Consider the following 21,419-nt stretch of genomic DNA (forward strand, 5'->3'; position numbering starts at 1 on the left):
ATTGTATGAGAAGCAATTCTTGAATTAAAAAAAATGAATATGATAATAGAAGTACAGATAGAAGAGGAGAAAAACACAGAGAAAAGCCACTGTGAATAGAGGTTTACATGCCCTCACCTTTGTTCTTGATTTTCATAAAACTGCAAGATCTTAAGGGATTGCTGCTTCCAAAAGTTCTGTTTTGAGAAAAAAAAACTTGTAAAATGATGATGATGTGGATTGAAAGAAAGGAGTGTCCAACTATTGAACTCATCACATACGAGAGTCTCTTCCTCCAAATTCTTTACTGCTTGAACGTTTTCTTTAAGGTCCTTCAGTTCCCGGTCAAGTCTTTCCTCAAATATTTTCAATTTCTGTAACCTTTTAGAAGACATGCAATTAAAATTGTTCCAAGCAATATGCATATAAAACTGCAACTCTCAAAGAAATCTTGGTCAAATGTTAGTGATTACACCTTATCATGCTACAACAACCAGAATAATTAAATTGTGCAGTAATGAACACAAGTAGGCAGTTCAGTTCTCTTCAGCATTTTAAGAACACAAGAAATGGAAGCACAGATAGACCCCATGGCCCATGAAACCTGCCCTACCAATTAATACAATTATGGCTGATTTTGGTCATTAACCCCCACCCTCTTCCTGCTGTCTCTACCCCTGGATTTCAGGAGACCAAAAAGTTTACCTAGGCCTTGGCTGACCACTTTAACTCCCCCCAAGGTCCTGGGCCTCCTCCACCATGAAATCTAAGCCACCAGACAACTAGAGGAAGAATGCCTTATCTTCTGCCTTGGGACCCTTCAACCACATGGCATCAACATAGACTTCACTAGTTTCCAAATCTTGCCTCTCCAACATTTATCCCAGATCCATGTCTCCAATTCAGCATGGCCCTCTTGACCTCTCCCCACCTGTCTATCTTCCTTCCCACATACCTTTCCCCCAGCCCCACCCACAATGCCATATTTATCTCAGCCTCCTCTCTCTCCGCATTCCTGATGAAGGGTTTATGATTGAAACATTGACTCTCCTGCTCCTCAGACGCTGCCTGACTTGCTGGGCTTTTCCAGCACCACACTTTTCACCTCTGATTCTCCAGCATCTGCAGTCCTCACTTTGTCCTCCTTGAATTTATTTGCCAGTGGAGCATTTATAACCACCATTAAATAATCTTAAGTTTAAAATAAGATATTCAATACATTACATTTTGTTTGAACTGTGGCCATTTCATAATTCCATGTAATACTTAATGCCAGTTGCTCAATAACCTTAAGCATTCAATTTGCTCATGACTGACTTATACCATTCACCTGCACTGACTCCATATTCTTAAGTTAGAGTCATATAGGTCTACAGCACAAAAAAGGCCCTCTGGTCCATCGAGCCTGTACTTGTCAAAAATAGCCACCTAACTATTCTAATCCCATTTCCCAGTACCTGGCCCATAGCCTTGTATGCCTTGGCATTGCTTGTGCACACTTAAAAACTTCTTCGATATAGTGAGGGTTTCTGTCTCCACCACACTTTCTGGCATTGAGCTACTGATTCTTAACACCCTCTGAATGGGAAAAATAAAATCCTTATCTCTGCCAAGCTTCCTGTCTTTATGTTAAATCTATGCCCACATTCATTGATCTCACCTCCAGGGGGAAATCTACCCTATGCCCCTCAAAACTTTATACATCTCAATCCTGTCCCCCTTTCAGTCTTCTCTGCTCCAAGGAAACAACACAAATCATAGAGTCTCTCTTCATAACTAACACTCTTCAGCTCCAGCAACATCCTCTGTACAATCTTCAGTGCAATCATATCCCCATCCTTAAATGTGGATTCCAGAACTGTATGCAATTTAGCTGTGGCTGAACCAACATTTTGTACGATCTTGTCCACTGTTTTCTAGCATATCAAAATGGTTCAGTGAAGAGCAGAAAAAAAAAGGTAGGCCAGGAACAGCAGCATGCATACCCAAAATTGGGGTGCCTGATGAAACTATAGCACAAGACTACTGCATGCCAAAATAGCAACATACCTGACTGAAATGTGGCACAACTGTAGTTTTTCAGTCATGAACGGTGGGGACAATTAGACAACCAATAGTAGTTGCCAAAGATCTCCCCGCCTCAATACTAGAGGGCCCAGTCTGAAGCAGTTAGACCAATCTCATCCTGAAGTGCTGGGTGGATAATCTAGTTTAGACTCTCCTCAAGGTGTCCAGCACCCCAGGTGCCAGACTTCCACCAAATCCTTTCATGTGATATCATGAAATAGTCTCACTTAGGGATAATGCAAAGGCAACGGACCGTGACAACATCATGTTAACTTTTGCTCCTGTATTAGCCAGTGGGCAGCACAGTGGTTAGCTTTGCTGCATCACAGCGCCAAAGACCCGGGCTCAATTCTCACCTCAGGTGACTGACTTTGTGGAGTTTGCACATTCTCCCCGTGTCTACGTGGGTTTCCTCCGGGTGCTCCGGTTTCCTCCCAAAAAATGTGCAGGTTAGGTGAATTGGCCATGCTAAATTGCCCGTAGTATTAGGTGCAGGGGTAAATAGAGGGGAATGGGTCTGGATGGGAGTGCTTCGGCGGGTTGGTGTGGACTTGTTGGGCCGAAGAGCCTGTTTCCACACTAAGTAATCTAAGTAGCCACACCCCCAGCACTTGGCCCATATCCCTCCAAATCCTTCCTATTCATATACCGACCCAGATGCCTTTTCAATGTTATAATATTACCAACCTCCATCGCTTCCCTTGGCAGCTCATTCCATACATGCACCACCCTCTGTCAAAACATTGCCCCTTAGGTCCCTTTTAAATTTTTACCAGCTCACCCTAAACCTATCCCATCCAGTTCTGAATGTTGGTCAGGCTATAGAAAGAGTATTGTGTGCAATTCTGGAATTTACCTTAAAGAAAGGACACAATAGCACTGGAGGGGAGATTTACTGGGATGTTGCCTAGGCTGGAGAGTTTCAGATATGAAGAGAGATTTGACAGACTGTGGTTGTTTTCTTCTGAGCAGAGAAGATGGAGACGGCACATTATTGAGATGTATCAAATGGAAGGGCTTTGTTTTCTTTATTCGTTCATGGGATGAAGCCATTACTGGCTAGACAGCATTCATTGGCTCTCCCTAAATGCACAGAGGGCAGTTAAGAGTCAACCACATTATTCTGGGTCTGGAGTCACATGCAGGCCAGGCTGGATAAAGGTCAGCAGTTTCCTTCCCTAAAGGACATTGGTGATCCAGATGGGGTTTTCCAACAATGGTCATCATTTAGACTCTTAATTCCAGATTTATATTGAATTCAAATTCCATTATCTATCATGGCAGGATTCAAACCCAGGTGCCCAGTACATTATCTGGATCTCTGGACAAACAGTCTAGTGATAATATCATTGGGGTATCGCTTCCCCCCTATGTTTCTTCGACAGGGTTGACAGGAAGAAACTTGCCTCATTGAGAGGGGGATCAATGACAGACTTAAGTAAAGGGGCAGAAGGTTTAGAGAAGATGAGAGGGTGGTGGGAATCTGGAACTCACTTGCATGTAAGTGTAGGAGAAACAGAAATCCCTGTAACATTTAAAGTATTTAGATGTGAACTTGTGATGCCAAGGCATTCAAAGCTTTGGGCCAAAGGCTGGAAAATGGGATTTGAAAATTTCAGTGCTGTTCTTGACAAGCATTGGATGCAATGGGCTGAAAAGGCTTTTTCTGTGCTGTAGATCTCTGACTATGGCTCTATGTCTTTCTTTCAGTACCTTGTTGATTTTTAATAGCTTAGTACAAAAGTTCAAACCTGGATTTGTGAATCTGATTTAACAACATGGATATTTTCTGTTCAGCAGATTGCAGGGATTGCTTGGAGCGTTCTTCCATTTTCCTGAAACAAAACTGAGTCAAACATCTAATCAATTCATATTTCTCACAAGCCTTGATTTATCATGACCTTTTTACAATTTACTTGCATCTTTTTACAATTTATGATTCTTGGGCAGCTTATGTCATATTTACAGATATAAAATTCACAAATTTACCAACAGATGCCTTCCTTTATATGTTACACATTTAATCTAACAGAATCATGGCCATACAATATTTTCAGTCCATCAGGCCTTTGAATAGCTTTGTCAAGGCTTCAATTAGTTCAATTTCACGGCTCTTGGCCTATAGATGAGATTTGTTCCTCCAAATATTTATCCAATTCCTTGAATGGAAGTTTTGGGATGCATAAATAGAACTAAAATTGCTATTAGTCATTTCTAAGACACTTATTGAGCTTAGCAGTGTATATCCATTCTTTGGTGATTCGCTTCTTCTTCCAAACCTTTAGAATTTATCATGAGATTTATCACAAAATGATCAAACTGCACCAGTTTAAGTCTGAGAAATATAGTTTCAGAACTAAATGTCTTAAATTAAGGCAATTACAAGAGCCGAAAGAAAAATTGACTGAAGTGGACTTGGCAAATTGCTTTAATTTAAGACAGTAGAGATGCAATGGTAAAAATGTAAGGAGAAATTTCATAAATGTCAAAGATATGACCTTTTAAGGAACACTACCTGAAGGATCCACCTTTTGTGGCTAATTAAGGAAGTTCAGAGTGTTAATAAACATTGAAATAAAAAGCACACAGTGTTGCAAAAATTAATTGGGGGCAGAAGAGGAGGAATATTAAAAACCAGATGACTACAAAAACAAAGGCAGACATTGGATTACGAGAGAAAACTAGCAAGAAATATAAAATGATTAAATATTTCTAGAGTGGTGTAATAAATAATCATAGTTCCTTAGAAGGAAAAAAAATTGCAGAGTCTGTGAACAAATATTTTCTATGCATTATCACACTAAGGCACAAAACATGTCAAAAATTAGGAAGTCCAAAGGTAATGGAAATAACTGCACAGAGGCTGGGATCCCATCACCAAGTACCCTTTATGTACAGTGTACTTTACATGTGCTTTGACTAGCTAGCTCAGAGCCAGTCCCTAGAATGACTGAGTCACCTGTTTATATTTGTCAGCCAGGGCTCCCTGATTGATCCAGGTTAAAAAACCCAACCAAGAATCTCAGTCAATGAAATCCACCTGACCCTCATTCCAATCATGACAGTCATAAAAGATGAAAAAAAAAGGAAAACTAATGAGGCTTGAAGCGGAAACATTCCCTGGATCACATTCTGGGATCTTAAAAGAAGTCTGCAGAGATCCTGTATATATACATTGTAATATTTGAAAATTCCTTGAACTGTTAGGGTCCAAAAGGATTGCATAACCACAGAGTGGCATGGTGGCTCAGTGGTTAGTACTGCTGCCTCACAGCACCAGGGTCCCAGGTTTGATTCCAGCCTTGGGTGACTGTGTGGAGTTTGCATATTCTCCCCATGTCTGCGTGGGTTTCCTCCCACAGTCCAAAGATGTGCAGGTTAGGTGAATTGGCCATGCTAAATTGCTCATAGTGTTAGGTACATTAGTCGGAGGGAAATGAGTCTGGGTGGGTTATTCTTTAGAGGGTCGATGTGGACTTGTTGGGCTGAAGGGCCTTTTTCCACACTGTAGGGAATCTAATCTAATCTAATCTAAAATTTAATACTACTTTTAAAGAAAGTTAAGACAGAAAGGAGGAAATTACAGGCTACTTAGCCTAACAAACATCATTTAAAGAATACTAAAATCTATGATTAAAGATCAAACAGAAGCACATTTCAGAAAGTGGTGTTCAGAAACAATTGGTAACAGGATAGATCCAACATGCAACTAGAGAGAGCCAGAAGGTCCAGGGATATCCAGGTCTGGATAAAGAGGGAAAAAAGAGGCCTGTAACAGGTGCAAAGGAAACAAATCAAAAGGATGCTCTCGTGGACTGCAGAAAATGCAGTGAGAAACTTTAGAAAACAATTTGCAGAGCAAAGAGAATGCATGGGAAAACTTCAGCAAGCAAGCTTAGGGAGAATGCCTTATAAGTACGTTAAGGGGAAGAAGATAACCATGGAAAACATGGGTCCGTTAAGGACTGGAAACAGCAATCTGTAGGAGTCAGAGAAAATTGGTAGGGAGCAGAATAAGATCTTCACAGGTCTTCACTTTGGAGGAGGATGTAGGCACAGAAGTCAGAAAGAGGTGACTTGAGCAGTTTGATATAGGAAGTGAGGTGGTATCGGACACTTTGGTGGGCTTTAAAAAGTGGACAAATCCACAGGTCCAGATAACTTGTATCCCATGACGCTGTGGGAGATAGGAGGAGGAAATTACAGGAGCTATGACACAAATTTTTAATACTGCGCTGGCCACAGGGGAGATGCCAGAGAACTGGAAGATAGTTAATACGGCTTCATGTGTTAAGAAGGGTGATAAGGATTATAGATCAATGAATTTCACATCAGTAGGACACAAAATATAGAACAGTGCAGCTCAGGAACAGACCATTTAACCCACAATGTCTATGACAATGACACCATTCTAAACTTATCCCATCTGCTTGCACATGGTCCATTTTCCTTTATTCCCTGACTGTTCACACAAAATGCCTCTTAAATGTTATTATATCTGCTTCTACCTCCAGTAAAAAGGCATTCCAGACACCAAACACCCACTTTGAGGGGAAAAAAAAACTTTCCTCGTACCTTTCCTTTAAACTTTTCCCCTCTCACTTTAAACCTATGCCCCCTAGTATTTGATGTTTCCAACTGGCAAAAGAGATTCTGATCATTCACATCTGACTGACACTATTCTTGTCTCTCATTGTAGGGAAAACTATTGAAGATAATTCTCAAATGAAAGAATCAATCTCTACTTGGAGAAGCAAAGTTTGATAAGAGATAATATTGCATTATCAGAAGGAGATTTAATTTTTTTAAAGGAAGGGCCCAAATCTGTCGAGGAAGAATGTTGCAGTTTACAAGGATTTCAGCAAAGCCTTTGACAAGTTGCCACATGGGAGACTAAAAAGGTGAACGCACATTCGATCCAGGGTAACTTGGCAAGTTGGATTCAAAAGTGACTTAGTGGTAGGAGACAAAGCATGGTGGTAGAAGGCCATTTGGAGCCCCTTGTGCAGTGGTGTACCACTGGATCAGTACTCGGACTCTTACTGTTTGTGACAAGATATAGAAGAAATTATTGGTGGCAGGGTAGATGCAGAGAAGCAGCTAAGTAAGCTTGCAGATCACACAGATTTGACAGGTGGTTAACATTGTGAAAGATGGTCTTCAGCTGCAGGAGGATATTAACAGATGGTCAGATGGGCTGATAAGTGGCAGATGGAATTAAACCCTGAAAAAATAATGTGAAGTGATGCACCTTGGAAGAAATAGCAAGATATGGGACTACTCAATGAGTGCAGAAGACTAGGAGAGTTGGGAGATATGGAGGGATCTTGGCGTGCTTGACTACACATTCCCAAAAAGCACTAGGACAGGTAAATCAGACACTTACAATCTATAGGATTACTGATTAAGGCAAAAGCAGGGAAGTTGTGTTGGAGCTGTACAAGATTTGGGTTTAGTCAGTGAACTAATGAAGGATGTGAAGGGGATGCAGAAGCAATTCTCCAGGATGTTACCTCAGATAGAGTAGTTTAGCTATGAAGAGATGCCGGATAAGCTTGGGCTGTTTTCTTTCAAATAGAGAAGGCTGAGAGGTGAAAAAGATTGTGATGAAGCATGGACAGGAAGTAGCTGTCCCCTTTATTTGAAGGGTCAATAATAAGGATGCATATTGTAAGGTGAAAGGAAAGAGGTTCAGAGGATACTTGAAGAAAAAGTTTTTCACCCAGAGGTTGAATGCAGTACCTGGAAGAATAGTTGAGACTGGAAACATGGATGATCACTTGAAATGTACTGACATTCAAGGCTATGGGCCAAATGCTGGAAAATAGAGGATTGTAGATGTAGGGTAGCTCTTCATTAAACTGGCGCAAACTCAAATGGGCTGAAGAGCCTCTTCAATTCTGCACACTTCCCTGACTCTATGATTCTACATCGCTAAACATTTCAGTCTAGGCAAAAGATATCAGATATGGTCAGATATGTATTAATAACATTGACAGGACATCATTTTTAAACATGGAGATGACAAACTGACATTTTAGTGAATAGCAAGAATATTATAATATTTAACAAGGGCATAGATTGGTGAAATAGTAAGGTATGTAGCAGACTAAATTTAGCAAAATTATGAAATGACGTGTTTTGGCTGGAATAATGAGGACAAATAAGAGTGAATAAGCTAAACAGAATAGTAACCAAAGGGGGTGCACATCAATAAAGTCAATAACAGAATTAATCTTATTGTCACATGTACTCACATGAGTACAGTGAGAAGTTTACAAGTTGCTACTTACAGATCCATCTTATGCACAAGGTAAGAAGATACAGAATGTTGAGTATAAAGCAGAAAATAAAGAAACAAGTTAAACTTCACAGTCTATAAGCGCTTAGCCACTCTGGGCCCACATCCCTCAAGGGCTTGCGGCCTCCCCTGCCACCCGCTGTCTAGGGCTGCATGCTGTCATCACCTTGCACCCAGTTCCCACTGCCAAACCAGGGAGCCTGTTCCTGCTTTTCCCACCGGTTGCCCAGGCTGCCTACTCCCACTCTTAACCACTACCCACCTCGAGCTGCATGTCCCTGATTAGATTACTTATAGTGTGGAAACAGGCCCTTCGGCCCAACGAGTCCACACCAACCTGAAGGGTAATTCACCCAGACCCATTACCCTCTAACTATTGCACCTAAAACTATGGGAAATTTTTAAATGAGCTGAAAACGTGTTGCTGGAAAAGTGCAGCAGGTCAGGCAGCATCCAAGGAGCAGGAGAATCAATGTTTCAGGCATGAGCCCTTCTTCAGGCTGCCTGACCTGCTGCGCTTTTCCAGCAACACATTTTCAGCTCTGATCTCCAGCATCTGCAGTCCTCACTTTCTCCTAGAAATTTTTAAATGGCCAATTCACCTGACCTGCACATCTTTGGATTTTGGGAGGAAACCCGAACACCTGGAGAAAATCCACGGAGACACAGGGAGAATGTGCAAACTCCACACAGTCGCCCAAGGCTGCAATCGAACCTGGGTCCATGGTGGTGTGAGGCAGCTGTGTTAACCTGATGCCTTCAAGATGACTGCCATTGATGCCAAGGACCCCTCTCACCCTCTCTGTGCTGGCTTGATCTCCTCTATGCTGCATGAAGTCACACCTCACTTAAGGTAAGTAGATTAAACGAAGCAAAAAAAGTAGTGAAAGGAGTAAAAGGAGGAGCTAAAGCAGACGAGGTCTGCCTGCACACTGCACTGATTGCTAAATGCAAAATTCACAGTAAATCATCGTAAAACATTGGTTTGGCCTTAGCTGGAGTATTGTATCCAACTGTGTGCACCACATTTTAAAAAGAATGTCAATATTTTATGGCGGGTGCAGAGCAAAGTCACTAGAATGGTAGCATGGAAGAAATGTTTCAGTTTTGTGGTGCAATAGAAAAACAATTTCTTTACATCATGGTAGAATAGGTTAAAGGTGGATTGAATGTAGTTGATCAAAACATTGATCAAAACTCTTCATTGAACTGTGATCTGAAGTGCACCAACTGCAAAAGTGGTCAAAGCGGTTTCAGCATGAACTTTGAAAAGGGAACGAGCATCTGAAACAAGCACCAGTGTTTATATACAAGGATATACAAGCTATTGTCACTATTTATTTTCCCACTTGAAAAATGTCAGTAAGACAGAGGTGGGGCATTGGATGTCTTAAAACTCAAAAGGTGGAGAAATCCCCAGGACCTAATCAGGTGTACCCTAGAACTCTGTGGGAAGCTGGGCCCCTTACGGAAGTATTTGAATGATCAATAGCCACAGGTGAGGTGCTGGAAGACTAGAGGTTGGCTAACATGAAGCACGGTATTTAGGAAAGGTGGTAATGAAATGGCAGGGAACCATAGATGGTGAGCTTGACATTGGTGGGGAGCAAGGAGGTGCTGAAGGAAATCCTGAAGGATAGGATTTACATGTATTTGGAATGGCAAGGACTGATTGGGGTAGTCAATGCAGCTTCGTGCATGGGAAATCATGTCTCACTAACTTGATTGAGTTTTTAAAAGTAGTAACGAAGAGGCGTGATGATTACAGAGCAGCGGACATGATCTAGATGCCTTCAATAGGGTGTTTGACAAGATTTGTGTGGTGGACTGGTTAACAAGGTTCACGTGGAAAACAGCCATTTGGATACAGGACCAACTCAAAGGCAGGAGACAAAAGAGAATCTAGAACTAGAGATCAGAGTTTAAAAATCGGAGTTTCCCATTAAAAATTAGCCTCAATTCTGTTGTTTCATTCTCTTTGTGGAGGTGGTCATGGAAGCAGAGTTCTTAAATATTTGAAAATGAGGAACAAATATTTTTTTACAAAAAGAACCAATGCTCTTGAGGTGAGATAGAAATGAAAATTTGAGGTTACAATCTGAAATGTGGAATCAAAGAGTGGAACTGGCTTTCGGGGATGAATCCTTGTTTATATTCGTATGCACATTTGTTGAATTGATGAATCATTTTATGCCAATGCTCAAGTTCTAATCTTCTGTATGAAAATTCAAGTACAATACATGCTCTGATTCTACTCGCTACATCTTCTGAAAAACTAACACTTACTGAACACCATGGTCCTTCAAGAAAAATTATATTCATTCTGTTGAATAAGGTTATGCCTGTTACCTCATCCTTGATAATAGATCCAAGCATTTTTCCCATGATTCATGTTAGGCTAACTGACCTAAAGTTTCCCATCTTCTCCCTTTCTCTTTGCAATCAAATTATGTTGACAACCTTCAAATCTTTTTGTAATTATTCAGTGACCTCAAATTTTAGAAAGTGACATAACAATGACAGTTTTGGACATAAACACAAAGGTACAGGAGATTTAGAAAGGACAAGCAATTAGGAGAAGGAGGAAGTGCGGGTGTTCGTTGGTGACAACATTAGCCAATATGTAGCAATGATCTAAACTCAAGAAATCCGCATGTTGATTGTAATAAGAACTTGCCGAAAATGTGTTGCTGGAAAAGCGCAGCAGGTCAGGCAGCATCCAAGGAGCAGGAGAATCGACGTTTCGGGCACGAGCCCTTCTTCAGGAAACAAGAGCATTGGTCCTTCCTGAAGAAGGGCTCATGCCCAAAATGTCGATTCTCCTGTTCCTTGGATGCTGCCTGACCTGCTGCGCTTTTCAGCAACACATTTTCAGCTCTGATCTCCAACATTTGCAGTCCTCACTTTCTCCTGTAATAGGAACTTATCAGAAAAGACGAGATAACCATCACAGATGTCTTGCAGTGCAAGAGGGCCATTCAGCCGAACAGGCCTACCCAAGTTTTAAGCATCATTATCAAGTACCAATTTCTTGCTTTCTCCCCCATACCTCTTGCATATTATTTCTATCCAATCATTTAATGCCTTTTTGAATATTTTATTGAAATTACAAGCACATCCTGGACACTATGGGAAATGTAGCATGGCCAGTCCACCTAACCTGCACAACTTTGGACTGTGGGAAGAAATTGGATCGCCAAGAGGAAACCCAAGCAGACACGGGGAGAATGTTCAAACACTACACAGACAGTCGTACAAGGCTGGAATTGAACCAGAGTCCCTGACGCTGACAAGCTAAGCCCTGCTAACCATTGAACAATACTAGCCCTTGACTCAGTTTTTTTTTCCTCCAATCCTGCAGACTTACCTTCACCGTTTTTCTGATGCTTTAAGCTTTTCTGTTTTGCAGCTTGAGCCGTTTCCTCTTCACCATGGATGTGCAATCATTTTACACGTCTGCTCCCTACCAGGATGGTGTCAGGCCTCTCCACTTCTTCCTGGGAAAAAGGCCTGAACTGTCTCCATTGACCTGCTGTGCTTTTCCAGCACCACTCTGATCTAAACTCTAGTTTCCAGCATTTACAGTCCTCACTTCTGCCAAGTTGATTTTAACCTTACTGTGAATCCTCTTGCAAGGATGCCTACCTTGAAGAATTCTCCTCTCTCCACAAGAATCTCAGTGAGTCTCTCTTTCATTTCAACCCCCAGGTCATTTCCTCTGCCCTGAAGCTCTTCAACCATGTACCTATTTTACTCTTTGCTACCTTCTCCCCAGCCCCAGCCCCTCACCCCACCCCCCAATTCTGCCCATTGACCACCAGCCTCCTCTGCCTGGCTGAGCTCATCCTCGCCCTGAGGTGAGAGGGGTGGCCATGTGTATGTGAAAGGGCCCAAGTCTGTCTTTTGGAGGAGTACGTGGAACATTCCTTGTTCCAGACCTATTCTGGAACCCACCCACATCTCTTTCTCCAGTATACTAACGATATCATGGCGGTCTCTCTCTCTCTCTCAGAATGGAGAAGTTTATCGAGTTCACTTCCAATTTCTACTCTGTTCTGACTTTCACCTAGCCTCAGACTCCTCCTATCCTCAACATTGGTTTCTATTTCTGGGGATAGGCTGGCCATTAACATCGACGGTAATTGCACCGACTCCCACAGTTACCTGGACTATACATCCTAAAGACTCTATTCCATTCTCACAGTTCCTCCGTCACTGTCACATTTTTTCAGATAATGGCATCTTCAACAAGGGATCCTCTGAAATATTCATCATTTTCCTCAACTGAGGATTCCCCAGCACAGTTGTTGACAGCCCTCAGCTGGGTCGGATCCATCCACATGTTGGCCCTCAACCCCTCTCCTCCCGCCTGCAACAGCGATAGGGTTTCCCTTGTCTTTACCTACCATCCCACCAGCATCCACATCCAAAGGATCTTCAGTTGCCATTTCTACCACCTCCAGAGATGCTACCACCAGACACACATTCCTCTCCCCTACCTTGTCTGCCTTCCTCAGAAACATTCCCTCTGGGACCACACTCTTTCTTCATCCCCAATACCCCTCCATAGCCTCATGCCACCTTCTGCTACAACTGCAGAAGGCACAACACCTGACCATTTCTTTCTTCCCACCTCAGTATCGAAGGGCCCAAACATACCTTCTAGTTGAAGCAGCATTTAACTAGATTGTGAGAAGCGTAGGTAAACTACATTTGCTGCTCACAATATGGTCTCCTCTACATTGGGAAAATGACTAGACGACCCCTCGCAGAACACTATGTACTGTTGATCAAAAAAAAGACCCTGAATTTCCAGTTGCCTGTCACTTTAACATGTTGCCCTTGTCAACATCTGACTCAGGTTTGCTGCAGTGCTCCAGTGAAGCTCATCGCAAGCTGAAAGAACACCACTCATTTTCCCCTTAGAGACCCTACAAGCTGCCTAGACTTAATATCGAGTTCAGCAACTTTAGGGCTTGAACTGTCCCATGTCCTTACCCATCACACACCAAGGCTTGTTATCACATAGTTTGCTATCACACATAACACATTGTTAGCCACTAACAGTCTCCATTAATAGCTATTTACCCCCTCAGCCTGATTGCTATCCATTCCTTTGTCTGTCCAACTACTCTTTCTCTCTCTCATCAGGCTGGATCCCCACCTACCTTTTACTCCTCACCCTATCTTCTGCATATAAAGTGACATTTTCCTATCTACCATCAGTTCTGAGGAAAAGTCACTCAACCTGAAAAGTTAACTCAGATTTCTCTCCACAGATGCTGCCAGACCTGCTGAACTTATCCAGCCATTTCTGATTTTGTGTCTGATTTACAGCATCCCTATCTTTTAGTTTTCTCCTTATCTACTTTATAGTTCAAGCTTTTAAAAACCTCCATGAAATTTTGTCTCAGCCTTCTCTCCAAGTAGAACAGTTCCAAACTCTTCAATTTCGTCTCATGTGATGGTTGGAGTCACTGAGGCTTGTCCGCAAAGCTGGAAGTTACATGGCTAGGACATTTGAAGAGGCAGTCATACCACAGCTTACAGGTTTGGGTGAAGGAAGGGAATGAGTGTCAGAGAGTGAAGGGAATGGGTGAGCAGTATCAAGGCACAGCAGGGTAAGGGGCTTCCTTACTAAAGGAATAGTAATGACAGTTAATGAATGCTCTACTCCTCTTGTCAAGTGGGAGGTCAACTAGAAGTCATATATCCCTGACATCATCATCTGCAGGAGGTGTAGTCCATCTAAAGCTCCTCAGACTGCATGGATCAGTTGGTGTAGCAGCTGCTCTCCAGCTTATCAATATCCTGCTGGAGCCTCTAGCAATCCTCCTTACTACGCACAGTTCCCCAATCTTTGTGTCAAGTTGCCAGGATTGGAGGATGAGAGCTTTAGGGAGAGGGCCCTATTCCCTGGAGCGTCAGAGGCTGAGGGATGACCTTATAGTGCTTTATAAAATCATGAGGGGGATGGATAGGGTAAATAGAGAAAGTCTTTTTCCTGGGGTGGGGGAATCCAGAACTAGAAGGCATAGGTTTAGGGTGAATGGGGTAAAATTTAAAAAGGGACCTAACGGGCAACATTCACACACAGAGGATGGTGGGTATATGGAATGAGCTGCCAGAGGAAGTGGAGGAGGCCAGTACAATTACAACATTGAAAAGGCATATGAATTTAGAGGTTTAGAAGGATGTTGGCCAAGTGCTGACAAATGGGACTAGATTAGGTAAGGCAATCTGGTTGGCATCGTTGGACTGAAGGGTCTGTTTCCAAGTTGTACATCTCTATGACTCCATCTGCTAACTTACTAAATCAGACCACATACATTCTTCTCTCAAATCACTCATATCTTACAAACAAGAGGGGTCCCAGCACTGATCCCTGTAGAATATAACTGGTCACAGATCTCCAGTCATACAACACCCTTCCACTGCTACTCTCTATGACTAAGCCAATTCTGCATGCATCTTACTAGCTCAAAAGGGACCCCTTTTGTCTTCATTATTTTATATCAGCCTGCCTATAGACAACTTTTACTGCCCTGCACTCATCAATTACCTTTGTCATTTCCTCAAAAAACTCAAGTCTGAGACATGACCTTCCCTGCACTAAGCCATATTAGTAGTCTATATTTTCCAAATGTGAGTAAATTCTATCCCTAAGAATCTTCTCCAATAATTTACCTACCACAGATTTCTCAACAGCCTGTACTTTCCTGGATTATGCCTGTTGCTCCTATGATTAAGGAGGGCAATATTTGCTATTCTTCAATCCACTGGTATCTTAGCTGATACAAAGATTTCGTACAAGGCCCCAGCTATTTCTTCACCTGCCTCTCTCAGCATTTTGGAGATAGACCCCAGACCTGATGGGATCTATCTTGATGCTTTTAAAACACCCAATACCACCTCCTCCAATTATCCAAATCCCTGGCACTAAGTATGCCCCAGTCAATATAAGTAGTTAAAATCGCTCACTACAACAATCCTGTTGATTGTACATTTTTCCATAATCTGTCCAGATAGCTAGTCTTTACAGGGCACTTATCTTTAAGCAGCAGCAGCTAGCAGTTTTGGAAATGGATAATGGTACTAATACCACAGACAAATACAGTCAGAGGCAAGCTTTTGTACCACAAACAGCTTGTGGTACAATGTAGGGAGGAAGAAGAAAGGAAGATGAATAGTGACAGGGGATTCTTTAGGCAGGGGAGAAGTCAGGCATTCCTGTGGCTGAACTCATCACTCCAGGAGGATGGTCATTACTTCCCTGACTATGGGTCAGGGATGTCACTGAATGGCTTCAGGGCATCCTGAAAGGGGAGGGTGTCGAGTTAGAGGTCGTAACACATGGTACCAATGATATAGGCAAAAAGTGAGGAATGAGTGTCAAAAAGTGTGGCATTGGAAAAGCACAGCGATTCAGGCAACATCTGAGGAGGAGATTTGACATTTGGATATGATAAAGGGCTATGCCAAAAATATCAACTCTCCTGCTCCTCAGATGCTACCTGAACCGCTGTGCTTTTCCAGCACCACACTTTGAGTCACTTCTCCAGCATCTGCAGTCCTCACTTTCTCCTAAAGTGAGAAACTAGATATCATATCAGGGGTGTTCAAGAGGGTTTCCTTACTCAGTATGTGGACAGGCCGAAGAGGGGAGAGGTCATTTTAGATTTGGTGCTCAGCAATGAGCTAAGACGGGTCAGATCTCACGGTGGGAAAACACTTTGGTGACAGTGATCACGACTGCCTCTCTCACTTACCATATCCTTAGAGAGAAAGGAGCAGTTACTGAGGGAGGATATTTAATTGGGGAAAAGGAAGTTACGACGCTATCAGACAGGAGTTGCAAAGTATAAATTGGGAGCAATTGTTCCACAGAAAGGGCACAGCAGACATGTGGAGACTGTTTCAGGAGCAGTTGTTGCAAGTGATACACAAATTTGTTCCTCTGAGGCAGGTAAGAAGGGGTAAGATTAAGGAATGTTGGATGACAAGAACAGAGGAACTTCTCATCAAAAGGAAGACGGCAGCTTACATAAGGTGGAGGAAGCAAGGATCTAGCACAGCTTTAGAGGTTTAAAGGCTTACGAGAAAGGAGCTCAGAAATGGATTGGTGAGACCCAGGATGGGGGCACAAAAAAGATTTAGCAGGAATGATTAGGTAGAACCCAAAGGCATTTTTACTTATATATGAGGAATGATCAGGGAGAAGGTAGGCCAGTCAGGGATAGTGAAGGGAACTTGTGCGTGGAGTCGGAGTAGATAGGATAAGCCCTAAATGAGTTTTTTGCTTCAGCTTTCACTAAGGAAAGGGACCTTATTGTGAATTAGAAATTTGAGGAGCTGGGAAACAGGCTTGAACAGATCAAGATGGATGAAGTTGATGTGCTGGAAATGTTGGCAAACATTAAGATTGATAAATCCCCAGGGCCAGACCAGATTTATCCTCGGCTGCTCTGGGAAGCAAGAAAGGAGGTTGCTAAGCCACTGGCGAAGATCTTTGCTTCCTCACTCTCCACGGGAGTTGTACCAGAGGATTGGAAAGAGGCGAATGTTGTTCCTCTTTTCAAGAAGGGGAATTAGGAAATCCCTGGCAATTGCAGACTGTCAGTCTTCCGTCTGTGGTCAGCAAAGTTTTGGAAAGAATTCTGAGAGATAGGATTTATGACAATTTGGAAAAGCATAGCGTGATTAAAGGCAGTCAGCATGGCTTTGAGGGGGTCCAATCGTGCCTCACAAACGTTATTGAGTTCTTTGCCGGGGTGACGAGGCAGGTCGATGAAGGTCAAGCTGTGGATGTGGTGTATGTGGACTTCAGCATTTGATAATGTTTCCAATGGTAGGCTCATTCATATAGTCAGGAGGTATGGGATACAGGTTGTTGATGGAAAGTATTCTGCCTGGAGGTCAGTGGTAAGTGGAGTCCCACAGGGCTCTGTTCTTGGGCCTCTGCTCTTTGCAGGTTTTATAAATGATTTGGATGAGGAAGTTGAGGGGTGGGTTAGTAAATTTGCAGATGACACAAAGTTTGGAGGTGCCATTGATAGTATCAAGGGCTATTGCAAGCTGCAGCGCAACATAGACAGGATGCAGAGCTGGGCTGAGAACTCAGCTGGAGTTCAACCTGGATAAATGCGAAGTGATGCATTTTGGAAGGTTGAACTTAAATGCTGAATAAAGGATTAAAGACAGGATTCTTGGCAGTATGGAGGAAAAGAGGGATCTTGGTGTTCAAGTGGATAGGGTTGTTAAGAAAGCATAAGGTAGATCAAGTTTAAGAGCTGTGAGGTTTTGCTGCAGCTCTACAAGACCCTGGTGAGACCACATTTGGAATATTGTGTCCAGTTCTGGTCGCCCTATTATAGGAAAGATATGGAGGCTTTGGAGAGAGTGCAAAGAATGTTTATCAAGATGCTGCCTGGACTGGAGGGCTTGTTTTATGAAGAGAGGTTGACTGAGCTTGGACTTATCTCTCTGGAGAGGAGGAGAAAGAGAAGTGACTTGTTCAAGGTATACAAGGTAATGAGAGGCATGGATAGAGTCAATAGCCAGAGACTTTTCCCCAGGGCAGGACTGACTGGGGAAAGGAAGAAGGTATAAAGGAGACATCAGAGGTAGGTTCTTTAAAGGGAATGCATAGCCAGCAGTGGTGGTGGAAGCAGAGTCATTCGAGACATTTAAGTAACTGCTGGACATGCACATGGAGAGCAGTGAATTGAGGGGTGTGTAGGTTAGGTCTTCTTATTTTAGATTAGGAATAATCCTCGGCACAACATCATGGGCCGAAGGGCCTGTTCTGTGCTGTACTTTCCTATGTTCTAATTCTGGAGCCTAGGCCGTACATTAAAAAAAAAGAACCTTAAGCCTCAATCTCAGAATAACTCCTGATACCACATGCTAGCGAGCTTAGAGATAGGAAAATAGGACAGATGAATGTGTGGCTCAAGAGTTGGCGCAAGGTTGGGGGGGAGGGGGAGGGGGGGGGTTAGATTCCTGGATTACTGGGACCCTTTTTGGGGAAGGTGGACATTTAAATGGGCATTGGATAGGCATATGGAGGATAGTGGGCTTGGATCGGCGCAACATCGACGGCCAAAAGGCCTGTACTGCGCTGTATTGTTCTATGTTCTATGTAATGGTCTGCATCTGAACCACATTGGGACCAACATCCTTACAGGTAGGTTTGCGAGTGCTGTTGCGAAGAGTTAAACCACTCTGCCAGTGGGAGGAGACAGTATATCTATAAAACAGAGACATATCGTGCTACTGTAAAGAAAGCACCTTGGATTCAGCTATGTTGAGTGAGTAAGACAAGGTCAGACGGTGTGCAATTAATGCTAGGAATGTACTAGGTAAGACTGAGGAGTTAATGCCATGGATTGACAAAGTATGATGTCGTTGCCATCACAGAAACATGACTGAGGCACCTCAACAATCTGGGATATTAGAATCTTTAGGTGAGACAGAAGAAGGTGTAAAAAGAATGGTGTTTAGCACGATTATTTGAGAGTCAATTACTGCAATAAGAGGAGATAATCTCTTGGAAGGGTCCTTAAACTGTTCAGCCACTTAACTGGGAGTGTAATATAGAATCTCCAAAGAATCATTGAGAAATTGGGATGATCATAGTGTTAAGGGTTTATAGGGGCCAGATTTCTTGAAAGTATCCAGAGGAATGTTTTTGATACACTGAAGATCCAACAAGGGATGGTGCAGTGCTGGATCTGGTTCTGAAAAAAAAATGCTGGACAAGTGTTCAATGTGGCAGTGGGGGAATATTTTAGCGATAGCTACTACAACATGGTTCAAATGTGTTCTAGCAAGATGGCCTATGAAAGGCGACTTTGGATTTGGGGAAGGCAGAGATTATTAAAATAAAGCAGGATCTGGCCACAGCTGTCTCAGAACAGCTCCTTACAGGTGGATTAGTGGGGGACTTTCAAAAAGAAGCTGGGGAGAACATAGGTCCAACATGTACTCTTTAGAAGAGAAATGTAGGAGTAATAAGTTCAGAGAAGCCTGGATGTCTAGGATTATTCAGGGCTGAATGAGGAAGAGGAAGACTTTTAGCAAGTCCAAAGGGAGTGATTCAGCTGCAACGGAAAGTGCAGGAAGAAACTGAAGAAAGCAATGAGAAGAGCAAAAAGGGGGCATGAGAAAAGACCGCGAACAGGATTAGGGAAAATCCAAAGACATTTGATAAGTACATTTAAAGGGAAGAGGTTAACCAGGGAAAGAGTAGGGCCCATTAGTGACTAAGGAAGCAACCTGCATGTGAAACTGCAGGATGTTGGAAGAATGTTAAATGAACACTCCACTTTGATCTTCAGTCTGATAAAGGAGAATGTAGGAACAGAATTCAAGACAAGGGACAGTGAGGAACTTGCAGTTTGATACAGGAAATGGGGAGGAAGTGGAGGCTCTGTCAGGATTAACAGAGACAAATCCCCTGGGCTGGATTAATTACATCCGAGACTGCTGTTGGAGGCAAGGCAGGAAGTTGCAGAGGTTCTGATAAAAATTTTGAATTCCTCTCTGGCCATGGAATAAGTGCCTGAGGACTGGAGAATGGCTGATGTGGTTCTAATTTTCAAGAAGGATGGTAGAGATGAACCAGAAAATTATAGGTCAGTGAGTCTCACATCAGTGTTTGGAAAACTATTGTAGAAAATTCTGAAGGAGTGAATTAATACCCACTTGGAAAGGCATGGGTTAATTAGAGATAGCATGGAGGGATGTCATGCCGAACAAATTTGTTAGGGATTTTAAAAAATATGTGGGGAGGGAAATTCAGTTGATGTTATTTATATGGAATTTTAAAAAGCCTTTGACAAGGTCCCACATGGCAGACTGATTGAGAAGTTTAAAGCACGTGGAATTCAAGGAAATATGGCGCAATGGACCAGAAACTAGTTTTGTAATAAGACACAAAGGGTAGTGGTAGAAGGCTGTTCCAGGCCAGTTTCCAGCAGTGTACCACAAGGATCAGTGCGGGGACCAATCTTATTATTTACATAAATGTTAGCGATGAACATGTGGGGGGATTGTTAAGTAAACTTGCAGATGTAATCAAAATTGGTGAGTGGCTAATAGTGAAGATGGTTGTAAGTTACAGGAAAATACAGCTGGGTTTGTCAGATGAGCAGATCAGTGGCAGATGCTATTTAACCCTGATAAGTGCAAGGCTTTGCACTTTGAAAGACACAACAAGATAAGAGAATATTTTTAAAATGGCAGGACACTGGGTAACCAGGGAAAGTAATGCAACTAATCAGTAACGTAAATCCCCTACCTCTTAAATTTCTTTCCATCACACATGAAACAATTATTCCTGGAACGTTAAGTGGTCAGTCTTGCTGGAGCAAAGGCTGAGGGGTGAGCTGACAAAATTCTATGAAATTATTAGAGGCATGTAGATAGTCAGACTTTTTCCCCAGGGTGGAAATGTCAAATACTAGGACGCATAGATTTAAAGTGAAGGGGGAAAAGTTCAAAGGAGATTTACGAGGCAAATTTTTTTTTAGAAAAACAGGGAATGGCATGTGCCTGGAATATGCTGCTGAGGAAGGTAGCTGAAGCAGATATGATTGCAATGTTTAAGAGGAATTTAGACAGACAAACAGTCAAGGAATGGCATCATGGTCAGGAGAGGGGAGCAGTTGGAGTGCTGCATTGTTCTGTGTTCTAAGCCAGGCAGTCAAAGAGAACCATGTGGATAGTGCAAGAGTCTCCTGTAAGCCCGCTCACAAATCAATTTCCCATTATGCAAACAGAGGGCAGCACCGATTCCTCAAGGGAATGCATTAGAGCAGTATTTGTGCCACCATGTGTTTCCAGGATGCGAAAACAGAAGTTGCAGGAAAAGCTCAACAGGTCTGACAGCATCCGTGAAGAGAAATCAACATTAATGTTTTGGAACATTTGACCCTTGCTCAGAATTGTCACCAAGGTGGTCGATTTCCTCCCTGGTGCCAGGGTCAAAGATGTCACAGGGCAGCCAAAGAGCATTCTTCCGAGGGAGGGTGAGCAGCCAGAGGTCATGGTCCACACTGGTACCAGCGTT

General features: G+C 42.7%; 1 protein-coding gene across 1 annotated transcript in view; it reads right to left on the reverse strand.

The window, feature by feature from the left end:
* LOC140465108 (synaptonemal complex protein 2-like) overlaps nt 1–21,419 on the reverse strand; it is a 243,739-nt gene that overhangs the window by 23,725 nt on the left and 198,595 nt on the right. Inside the window, exons 28-30 of the mRNA XM_072560975.1 lie at nt 3,798–3,892; nt 261–360; nt 118–176 (exon numbers count right to left, since the gene is read on the reverse strand). Of these exons, the coding sequence (XP_072417076.1) occupies nt 118–176; nt 261–360; nt 3,798–3,892 (254 nt within the window). The remainder of the gene's footprint in view (nt 1–117; nt 177–260; nt 361–3,797; nt 3,893–21,419) is intronic.

The sequence above is a fragment of the Chiloscyllium punctatum genome, chromosome 41 (genome assembly GCF_047496795.1).
Source record: "Chiloscyllium punctatum isolate Juve2018m chromosome 41, sChiPun1.3, whole genome shotgun sequence".
In the NCBI taxonomy this organism is placed as follows: domain Eukaryota; kingdom Metazoa; phylum Chordata; class Chondrichthyes; order Orectolobiformes; family Hemiscylliidae; genus Chiloscyllium; species Chiloscyllium punctatum.